The sequence below is a fragment of the Leucopleurus acutus genome (assembly GCF_964270905.1).
Source record: "Leucopleurus acutus genome assembly, chromosome: 1".
Lineage (NCBI taxonomy): Eukaryota > Metazoa > Chordata > Mammalia > Artiodactyla > Delphinidae > Leucopleurus > Leucopleurus acutus.
This window is the reverse complement of record NC_139142.1, coordinates 166,011,853-166,023,442: the sequence shown is the minus strand read 5'-3', so window position 1 is coordinate 166,023,442 and position 11,590 is coordinate 166,011,853. Positions and strand designations below refer to the sequence as shown.

General features: G+C 49.0%; 1 protein-coding gene across 2 annotated transcripts in view; it reads right to left on the bottom strand.

Annotated features, from left to right (window-relative positions):
- Nucleotides 1–407: 407 nt before the first annotated feature.
- Nucleotides 408–11,590, bottom strand: part of WDR93 (WD repeat domain 93) — a gene marked incomplete at both ends in the record, with an annotated part of 39,506 nt that continues 28,323 nt past the window's right edge. For both annotated transcript variants that reach the window (XM_082833078.1, XM_082833079.1), the window contains 3 exons: nucleotides 408–507; nucleotides 9,205–9,406; nucleotides 9,770–9,926. In XM_082833078.1, the coding sequence (XP_082689204.1) occupies nucleotides 408–507; nucleotides 9,205–9,406; nucleotides 9,770–9,926 (459 nt within the window). The remainder of the gene's footprint in view (nucleotides 508–9,204; nucleotides 9,407–9,769; nucleotides 9,927–11,590) is intronic.

The window sequence follows — 11,590 nt, the reverse complement described above, 5'->3', positions numbered from 1 at the left end:
GTCTTGCTCATTTGAACAAAGTGTCTCCTGGTCCTATGAGGCAAGTGGTCCTCACAAGGCCTGGGACTCTGGCTGACATCATCGCCTGGGCCCTGCTGGGGGTCTGGACTGGGTGGGAATGAAGGTTACACACCACAGCAGCTTTGGAGTCTGGAGACAATATCGCTGTTTATTTAGGTGACACATCTGCCCGCCTGAGGATTCCGACAAGTGGCTTAGTGGTTGAAGGCCCCCCCAAACTGGGCCTCTCCCCTTGCTGGCTCTGCAGAGGTCCCAGACTGCAAGGCTAGGCCCCTTAGGCCTACTGAGCTGCAGCCCTTTGTCACTGTGTCTCTTGACCTCACAGCATTCCAGGGCAAAGCCTGCCTGCTGCCAACCTTTTCAGAGAGCCCAGGGCAGCAGCCCTGTCACTTGTTGAGGTTCTCTCTTTGGAGAAGCGAGGAATACCTCTGAAGCCGGGTCCAGTACTCCTGTTCTTTCACCTTGTTCTTCACCAGCTTCTGAAACCTGTGGGCCACACAGTTGATGAGAGGAAACTGCTTTGCACTACGTTCCCCCCAACCCCGCCCCGGGGGCTCCTAGGTCCCCAGGGCAGACCCTGACCACCCTGGGCTGATATAAGAAACTCTCCAAATGACACATCTTCCTGTCTGTGTTCTCAGGACTCAGCCTGCTGCACAGAAGGCACTCGAAACAGCTTTACTGAAGAAACAATATAGGTCTAGCATCCTAAACTAGGAAATGTACAGTGATACAAGGCATGGTGAATTTACAAACTAAAAGTCTGTTTGCAGGACCAATGTTAAATACATCCGAATGCCAATAGTTACATTTAACAAACATTCCTTGAGCATCTACTAGCCACCGGCACTGGTGGACGTGTTGGAAAGATCAAAGTGACTAAAACAGCCGCCCCTACCCCCAGTTTAGTAAGAGGGATGAGAGGAAAAGAACATTTGTAATAGGAGGCATTTAAGAGCTATAGAGGTAAAGTGCAGAGAGCAGCACTCCCTGCTTGGGGAGTGCTCTCAGAAGTTAAGATTTTTGAGTTGAGTTTTTTTAAAAAAAATAATAGGTTTTTAAAAAATAACAAATAAATGCGTAGTCAGTGTGGAAGAATCAGAGAAGCCCAGGGTCTCCCCTCATTCTGCACATCGAGCTGGCCACGGCAAGCAGGCAGGAGGAGGCCTTCATTCTGGGGAGAGGATGCAGGCTGCTGCCAGCTTTCTGCCTCTGGTTCCTGAGTGAGCGACGTTTTAAAAAATGTTTAAAAGCTTAGGGCAAACGGGAGAAGGGACCCTTTTGTGGGGAAAGACAGGGACTGCAGTTTTTTGCGGCTCTGCCTATGGGACAGTCACATGGAGATGTCTGGTACACAGTGCATTAAAGCATTTTTTTTCTTTAACTTAAAGAAGTAACCTATGCTTTGCTTTAAAAAAAAAAATCAGGGATACAAGTGAGTATACAATTAAATCTCCTTCTCACCTCAGATCCTTATTTTCTGTTACCAAAGCAACTGTAATTAACAACTCCTTATAAATCCTTGAATACTGTTCATACACACAAGTACAGACATGCATATAATCTTTTTTAAAATTTAAATGGAAGTGTGCAACACACTGTTGTGCTGTCTGCCTTTTTCACTGAAAATGTATCCTAGCAGTTGCTTCTAGGAGGCACTCAGATCTGCCTCATTCTCTTTCCCTATTGATGACGCTTGGAGATTCCAGTATGCAGTGTGTGTGTGTATATATGTGTGTTGTGGGGGGAGCGGATGGGCAGGGGCAGGCAGAGGCTATGCAGGTTAGAAACTCAGGCCTTGGCCCCTCACTGCTTGTGTGCAAACCCAGCTACTTCACTTATAAGGTGCTGACCCTGGACGGGCAATTTGACCTCTGTCTTCCTCGCTGAACTGTGGGGATGATAATAATCATAGTAAGAAACAAGATATGCCACAAAGTACTTAGCATAGTACCTGGCACACAGTAGGTGCTCAGTAAAGGTTAATTGTTTTTCATTTTTTAAAATTGAAGGATAGTTGATTTACAATGTTGTGTTAATGACTGCTGTACAGCAAAGTGAATCAGTTATACATATATATATATATATATATATATATATACATTCTTTTTTTAAATATTCTTTTCCATTATGGTTTATCACAGGATATTTTTTAAAAATATTTATTTATTTATTTAGGCTGCCCCGGGTCTTCATTGCATAACGCTGACTTCTTAGTTGCAACATGCATGTGGGAATCTAGTTCCTGCAGGAATCGAACCTGGGCCCCGTGCATTGGAAGTGCGGAGTCTTACCCACTGGACCGCCAGGGAAGTCCCTATCATAGGATATTGAATATAGGTCTCTGTGCTATATAGTAGAACCTTGCTGTTTATCCATTCTATATATAAAAGCTTACATCTGCTCACCCCAACCTCCCACTCCATCCCTCCCTCAACCCACTCCCCCTTGGCAACCACCAATCTGTTCTCTATGTCCGTGATTCTGTTTCTGTTTCATAGGTAGGTTCATTTGTGTCATATTTTAGATTCCACATATAAGTGATATCATATGGTATTTGTCTTTCTCTTTCTGACTTACTTCACTTAGTATGATAATCTCTAGTTGCATCCACGTTGCTGCAAATGGCATTATTTTGTTCTTTTTTATGACTGAGTAGTATTTCATTGTATATAGGTACCACATCTTCTTTATCCATTCATCTATCGATGGACATTTAGGTGGTTTCCATGTCTTGGCTATTGTGAATAGTGCTGCTATGAACATGGGGGTGCATGTATCATTTTGAATTATAGTTTTGTCCAGATATATGCCCAGGAGTGGGACTGCTGGATCATATGGTAATTCTATTTTTAGTTTTCTGAGGAACCTCCAGACTGTTGGCTGCACCAATTTACATTCTCACCAACAGTGTAGGAGAGTTCCAGTAAAAGTTAATTATAATAATACTATTGCTGCTGCTAAGTAAGTGGAAGTAAAATTGCTGGGCAGAGGGGTCAGGACAACATGGAATCAGTGAGCGACCAGCCAGGAGGCAGAGCATAGATGGAACTAGGGCAAGTTTTAAAAGGAGGACTGAAAATAAAGTCATTAATCTGTTCAAAGAAGATGTGGGTGACTTTTAAAATATAATGTTGGAGTGTAGAAGGGCTTCCTCTATGATCTAGTAATAAATAATGGCTAACCTTTACTGAATGTGCCAGGCAATGTCCTATGAGGAGATAGGACTGTCACTGTTTTACATAAGAGGACACTGAGGTCTGACCTGTCACACAGCTAGAGGCTCTCGTCTACCCCTCATCGCATTGCACCCTGCATTTGAGGCTCTTTACAACCGCCTCTCAGCAAAGCCTAAGGGAGAAGATGGAAAAATACCAAACTTCTGTTTGGCTAAACAAGCAACCAAAATTACTCCTATTCAAAGACAATGCAGGAAAAATTATTCACAACATATTAACAAAGAACTCTTAAAATCAAAAGAAAATGAACTCACCCCTAAGAAAAAGACCCAGGTGGGGTCACAGAAGGAGAGAGACATACAGTAGATGTAGCACATAGATGCTCAACCTTGTTAATTTCCAAATTAAAATAGTAATGAGCTATCAATTTTTATCCCTCATTTCTTGGCCAGTATGGGGAAGGGGTGAGTGTGCAGAGTGAATCCACCGTCTCTGGAGGGCTGGTGGGTACAACTATCCCAGTTCAAACATGCCTACCCCGTAACTCTGAAAGTCCACCTCTAATTTACCCTACAGAAATACTAGGAAAAACTCACAAAAATGACTGGTTGAGGATATTGTCTGAGAAAGTGGGGCCAGAGTAACACCCATGGTGAGTCTGCGGTGGGCTGGGGTGCAGATGGGAAAAGAGGACACAGGAGTGGGGTGAGGACTGATTGCTGGGAGCCGTGCTCTGGGGGGAGGAGAAATAAGGCAGCTGAAGAACTGGGAAGGCGCTTGCTTGTTTTCTAACATGAGAATGTGGTCACAGGCATCACACATGCCTGTGATTAGGACAGTGGAGGGGAAGAGGTCACCAACCAGATGGACAATAAGGTCTGGGTGTCCTGGGGGAGGAGATAGCCTTGGGTATGAGCAGGATGCCTCTTTCTCTGCATCAGGAGGGAGACAGGGGGTGGGGGTGACCCAAGAGACCCGGGTGAGAGGGCAGCCAAGGAACTGGCATGCTCTGGGAAGTGGGAGGTGAGGTTATCCACCAACGGCCAGGGCAGGGGTGGTGGTAGCCGTCTGCCACGTGGTACCAGCACATCTGCAGTGTGCTTCCCCTTGGTAGTCAGTGCTCAGCGGTGAGGAGGGACGGGGAGGCTGCCTGTTCATGTGAGGCTGGGCGCTGACTGTCAGGTGCCCCCTGGGGAAAGCCCTCTCTGGAGACTGAGACAACCTCCCTCCACCATCAGCAAGGAAAGGGTTTTCCTTCCCATGATGGCACAACAAATGTGACTGCTGTCTATTGTTTTGCAGCAATGTGTGTGCATACATTTCCAAAAAGATGGACTGTCCATCTGCAAAGTGGGAGAGGAGACGGAACATCTGTAAGGCCTCCCACAAAACCTCTGAATTCCAGTAGCCTGATGGCATGTGCACATTTGGGCTCTACGAGTCTATAAATAATTTTCCAGGGATTCGTCCCCTTGTTTCTCAAGAAAGGCAAAGGAAGGTTAGGATAGGCCCACAGTTTCCCTCCTAGGGATAGTAAAAACGGGGGTGGGGTGGGGTGGGAGGGGATTCCTCCTCCACCCTCAAGGGAAATGTCACCTGGTGTCCATACAGGGCCTGCCGACCCCCTCGCCAAGGGGGCGTGTGCCCTGTGGAGCTGGGACTGTTGGGTCAGCCCAGAAGCCCACCTTCTGCTTGGCCACAGGGAACAAAGGGGGCAGGGGGGAGAGAGAGACAGAGAGGCATTTTGTTTCTGTCAGCTTCCTGTGTCCTGAAATTTCTGTCTTGTGATCAGAAGTCTGACCCAGCTGAGATGGCAGATACTACAACAGGGAGCGGAGCCAGATGGAAATGGTGCCCTGGAGGCCCAGGCTGGATGGGAGCAGAAGCCAGGCCTGCGGAGGGGGTGGGGTGGGGGGCACATTGGGTGCTATCTGGGCTCCTTTCAAAGTCCTGAAGGCAGGCTTCTTCACACTGGCTATTTATAAAAGTCCCAAGTGCAGGTTTTGCAAAAACAATTTGTACAGACTATCGGGAGTTTGAAACTCTGAATCCATTGCCTTAAAGTTTCACCTAGTTTTAGGGCCAATGCAAACTGTTTCAGACAAAAGGAGTAAATAGAGAGAGAAAAAAAAGATAAGATTAAAATCCTCTGACATATATGGTTATGTGTGAGAAACGATAGTAAAATGTAAATGACAGAATCTAGGTTGTGGGTATGTGGATGTTTACTGACTTTTTTCAAAGCTGCTGTATATTTAACATAATAAAATGTTGGAGGCAGGGTATTCTTTGGAAAAGCCCCAGGTGTCAGACCTCAGAGCGAGCAGAACAGGAAGAACCTTCTTTAAATCAGTGTTTCCTAATTATCTCTGGGACCCAATTCAGAAAATGGGTTGCCGTGAGGAATATGATTTGAATACTGTGATCAGGCCCAAGTAAATGTCCCCTCAAGCTAGGCCTGCCCCAACCGCACAGTGCAGCCCCTCCCAGCTTCTGCTGTGGGTCCCCGGAGCCAGGGAGCACTTTCTTGAGCTCTTCCCCTCCCCAAGCTCCCACTGCCTGTTTAGCCCCAGTCTTGTCCCTGGCCCCCAGCGCCCCACCTGGTCAGCCCTGCTGACTCCAGCCCTCCTCCCTGCAGAAGGTTCCCTGGAGGCAGTCCCCTCCACCCGACCCGGCCTCTGGGGTCCCTCCCGGGGAGGGGTTGGGGTGTGGGACCTAGGGGCTAAGCTGTGTTGACAGGGAAGAGAGACGGTTGGGAAGGGGGAACTGGAGGGGTCCCTCCCAATTCCCACTGGGGGCCAGGATAGGTCTCTGGGGTTCCAGAGACTGGAGGAGGTCAGGGCAGAAGGGACTGTCTTCTCATGAGAGCAGACCCAACCACAGTGGGGTGGGGAAGGATATTATAGACACCTTTCCCACGGAAATTACATAGACATTAAAAACCACTGTGACAAGGAAGTTTTTCTTAAAATTAAAAAGTCATTAAGTTGTATTCTGGAGTGACATAAAGCCAGATTAAAAAAGTGAACACGATCTCAACTTAGTGAAAATGCTAAGGATAAAACCTTAAGGAGGGCTTCCCTGGTGGCGCAGTGGTTGAGAGTCCACCTGCCAATGCAGGGGAGACGGGTTCGTGCCCCAGTCTGGGAAGATCCCACATGCCACAGAGCGGCTGGGCCCATGAGCCATGGCCGCTGGGCCTGCGCATCCGGAGCCTGTGCTCCTCAGCGGGAGAGGCCACAACAGTGAGAGGCCCGCGTACCGCAAAAAAAAAAAAAAAAAAACCTTAAGGATATGTACTAACACATGAATGGCAGTGCTGGGATTTGGGGTGATGGGTTGTGGGTTATTTAAATTTTCTTCTTTGTATTGTCCTGTTTCCCAAATTTTACAAGTATGTGTGTGCATATATATATATATATTTATATCTCAGAAATAATAACATTTTTTACAGTGGGGAATTGCTCTGTTATGGTAGTAGTTCTACATGTGAAGCAACCTTATTGGGCTAATAGCAGAGTTCAGCAGGTGTCTGAGTGGTAACGTCCACCTGGCACCCTGGTTGAGGGCGGGAAGTGTCAGTTAGGGGCTGAAGTGTCCTGAGTTGCTTGGGCCCTCGGCTGCCAGCCAGGAGGTAAGCTGCCCAGAGCTGGAGCTGCTGGCCTGTGATCCATTCCCACAAGGAGGGCAGCCAGTTGGCTTTTGGGTCAAGTGGAGAGGCTCACCCTTCCTAGTCCAGTAAAAGGAGGGGGTTCCACAGAAAGGACAGAAATGGTAACACACTCATTAAACAAGTTCTCTGAGCCTCATCAAACAAGAGTACCAGAAACCTCCACACCATGACCTCCAACCCAGGAGAATGGCCCCACTACAGCCATGACCAAGCCTCACACTCTTGACTTTTTTTTAAAACCAGTATTTGAAATTTTCCAAAATCATGCACATGTTTGATAGAAAAGCCACAAAGAGGAAAAATACAAAGAAAAGAATCACACATGCTTCATTACCCAAATATAGCTACTGTTACTAGTGGTGTGTACATTTCTAGTGTTCTTTTACTCAAAATCAGGATTCTACTGTAAATAATATAATCTCTCTCCAGCTTTTATTTAGAAAAATTTCAAACCTGTAGAAAAGTTGCAAGTAGCACAACGAGCCTTCACCTGGACTCACCAGTTAGCATTTCCTCTCCCTCTCTTTCTCCCTCTCTATATTTTCCTGGGTTTCAGCAGTTGTTAACATTTTCTCTTCCTTTCTGTCTCTCTCTACAAATGTTTTCTTAGACCACTTGAAAGTAAGTTGTAGACATCATAATACTTGACCCTTAAATTCTTCAGCTGCATCTCTTAAGGACAAGTCAAATCATCAAGGGTCAAAATAAGAAACTTCCAGGTGAGGGATAGCTGAGCATTCTTGGTAAATCTTTAATCAGGGGAAATGTCAACTGACCCCTCCTTCACTGTCCTCCTCCCCCAAGACCCATGGACCATATTCCCCTCCTGGTGGGTGGGCATGCTTCCCCCCATGAGGTACTGGAAGCCGCCTGAGCAACACGCCACAACCCCGGGAGGAACTGAATGCGGCGGTAAATGTAGTCACGGAGGAGAGCTGTGGTGCCCCCTCGTGGTGATATGTACAATCCTCCCAGGCATGAACTTGAACTCAGAGGGGACCCATCACCATTTTTGTACCTACCATTTACTGAGCGACCACCCTGTGCCTAGCACTTTACGTGTATTTTCTCACTGAATACCTACAAAGCCTGGAGAACAGGTATCATCAAAATGTCCAGAACACAGTCTGGCACGTAGTAGGTGCTCAATAAATATTTTTGAATGACTAAAGAAACTGAGGCCTTGAGAGGCTAAGTAACTCACCCAATGTCTCCCCCAGTTAGTAAGTGATAGAGTCATAACTCAAATCTGGGACTTCCCTGGTGGTGCAGTGGATAAGACTCCGCGCTCCTGATTCAGGGGGCCCAGGTTCAATCCCTGGTCAGGGAACTAGATCCCATGTGCATGCTGCAACTAAGAGTTCACATGCCAGAACTAAGGAGCCAGTGAGCCACAACTAAGGAGCCAGCGAGCTGCAACTAAGGAGCCCACCTGCTGCAACTAAGACCCAGCGCAACCAAAAGAACCCTCAAATCTGAGTACCTTAGCCATTTCACTTCGTTCCTCGAGGGACACTGAGACCCTGTCAGGGAAAGCCCACCAAAGCCCCCCAGCTCTGTAGTGGCAGGTGGTGTGAGAGTCCAGGGCTCCACTGACAACCCTCTTCCACCTGACAGGTATGGTCAGATCATGGCAGAAATTGTCAATAAGAATTTGAAAACCCCTAGAAGTTTGTTGTGGATGGATTAGAAGAGAACCCTGCTTCCCCAGAATGTACTGAGTACCATTAATGATGCTTTTATAGGAGGAAGGAACACAAGCAGAGTCCCTGTGAGGCTGGGGTTTACAGAAAGGGGAAGAGAAAAGATGTATCACATAATCGTTTATCTGGATGACGGAGAGGAGAAAGGGGTCTTAGACTAGGGGCTGGCAAACATCTTCTATAAAGGGCCAAATAGTAAATGATTTAGGCTTTATGGGTCATAGGGTCTCTATTGCAGCTGTTCAACTCTGCTGTTGAAGCGCTTACATAAGTAGATGAGACATAAAGCAGTGGGCATGATGTGTTCCAGTGAAACTTTATTTACAAAAACAGGCAGTGGGCCAAATTTGGCTGTAGTTTGCCAGCCCCTGTCTTAGATGACTGTGTCTGATAATCCAAATATACTTTAAAAAAAAAATTGAGAAAGCAAAAAGAAAAGACAGTCTTGACAGGAAGAAAACACCAACTTGCAGCCCTTCTTTTCTTACCAGCCTGAATTCATGACTCCTTTTCTACCAGTCTGAATGGGATTTGAATGCCAAAAGGATCTTACCATCAAGCAAACCACTATTCCTTAGTCCAGAGACAACCCCAGGTGCAGGGAGGAGATAGAGACCCAGAACTCTACCTCTTTTGGAAGAAATTCTCGCATCTTTCCTCCAAGGGCAACACCTGGGGGAAAGTTGTGTCATCCAACACATTAGCTTGAGGAATGGTGCAATTTCTCGAGATTTGTTCCAGGAGTGGGTAGGCCTCGAAATTAAAATAGAAAATAGAATTTGGGATGTCTTTGGCTTGGCTGGCAGATCCAATTTCATCTGGATGGTCTCCTGGGATGAAACAGGAACATCGTGTTCTGTTACAGTGATCCCTTTCTCTGTGGCCTTGTAGTCTGGGCGGGCATGAGGGGCCACTCTCTGCTTACAAAGCCGGGGTCACTGGGGTTGAGCTGTGAGGGGCTCACTTGATCTGGAGGAACAGGGGCCCAGAGAGGAGACCTTGTCCGGCATTTTATCTAAGTGCCAAGTGAGGACTCAGCGGTGGTGTCCTGCTGGCCTGTGGTGGATGGGATGAGGCGTGGGGAGGAGACTGGGTGGGGTCACCCTATGCTTTCTGAGAGGACTGAGAAATTCAGGGAAACGGTCAGCAGGCCACAGGTCTGGGCAGCAGCCCTCACGATCCCCCTTCCGTACCTCGGAGCAGGAAACACGGGTGGTATAAAGACACGACAAATACTGGCTTCCAGGGGACCGCCAGGTGGTAGGACCTTGGGGGAGCAAAGGCGCAGACAATCTGCGGCTTGGCCACGTCCATGAGGTGCACAGAGCCATTGCTGGAAAAGATCAGCACCTGGGAAGCAAAGAGACGGTGAATGGGGACTTCTCCACTCTGTCACTCACCTCCGTGTGAAATAAGAACAGCTAGAAATAAAAAACAAACAGGGAATTTTTTCACTCTTGGCACCCAGCCTCTGGCTCCAGCCATACCATTCAGGGGACAGCAGCAATGTGCGTGTTTGCTCCTATGGAGCCTCCAGCAACAGCCGGCTGGCCCCAGGGCTGTGTCTGTTCCTGGCCCGTCCTTCCCCCTTGGCCCTGCTTCTCTTGCTACTTCCCCCTCCATGCGGCCAGGATTCAGTTCTGCATCTGTGCCATACCCTTTCCTCCCACCTCCTCGGGGACCGTTCAAGCCAACGGCCGCTCCTGCCCTGGGTTGGAGCTGAGGCCTCTCTCCTGCTTGGGCTCTTTCCTCTCTGTAGGTGAACATACTAAACTCACCGCCATCTTTTTAACATCTTTTTTTTTTTGCGGTACGCGGGCCTCTCACTGTTGCGGCCTCTCCCGTTGCGGAGCACAGGCTCCGGATGCGCAGGCTCAGCGGCCATGGCTCACAGGACCAGCCGCTCCGCGGCATGTGGGATCCTCCCGGACCGGGGCACGAACCCGTGTCCCCTGCATCGGCAGGCGGACTCTCAACCACTGCGCCACCAGGGAAGCCCCTCACCACCATCTTTAAAACCCCCCTTGACCCTACATCCTCTTCCCGCTGCCACACACTCAGACGTCTGAGAGAGCCTCTCCTCGCCCTCCCTGCACCCCGACCTCCCCTGCTGTCCCCCTTGCCATGGACACTGGTCTCCACAAAGTACTCGGTTTCTCTTCAGCACAGGACACTGTGCTCTTGCTTTCTTCCAGTCCTTCTCCCTGAGCCGCCAGGAGCCCCCTCCTGGTTTTCCTGGGGCGCCCCTGTCCATCACTTCGTGAGCTCATTTTCCCCGTCCCGGAAGACTTACAGTGTAAGTGATGGTAGTGCCCCTGGGAGCCTCTTCTATACGCACCCACTCGCAATGGCCAGCCGTGCTGCTCCCCACGGCTTTAACTACCGCTAACCGGTTGCTGAGCACAGAATCTACTCTTTCAGCCCTGGACTCTCTCAGAGCCTCCTCTGGGGGTCCTGTAGGCCCCTCACTCCCGGCAGGGCCACACAGGGAATCACAGACTTTCCCTCCAGGCCTGTGTTTCCTTCAGTGGCCCTGTAGGAATTAGAGAATCAGCTCCACAAGCCGAGAGCAGCCTCAGTGCCTCCCTGTCCTCTGGCTGCAGCCCAGGCAGCCCTGAGCTGTGGGCCCGTCTCCTCACTAACACCGCTCCACTCGCCGCCCTTCCCTGGACACAGTTGGAGCTCCCTGGCTCCAACTCCCCTCTAAGCTTCAAGCTGCATCCCAGACAAGGGCCCCTGTGCCCCCAGCCCCCAGCCTCTTCCCTCTCCACACCCCACAGGAGTCTGATCCTGCAGCTCCTTGAACTTCCTGCCGGCCTGGGACACAGTGTTCTCTCGCCTCCATGGTGCTGCCCTCTTGGCGCCCGTGGCTCAGCTCACTGTCCATCACTTCCTCCCCACCGGCCTCTGCAGTTTGAGTTAGGAGGCCCCTCTCTCCGTTGCACAGTATCCTTTGCATGATATATCACAGCCTTTTACAGGTTCTAGGGCAGCTGCTTGGGGGCTTGCCTGTC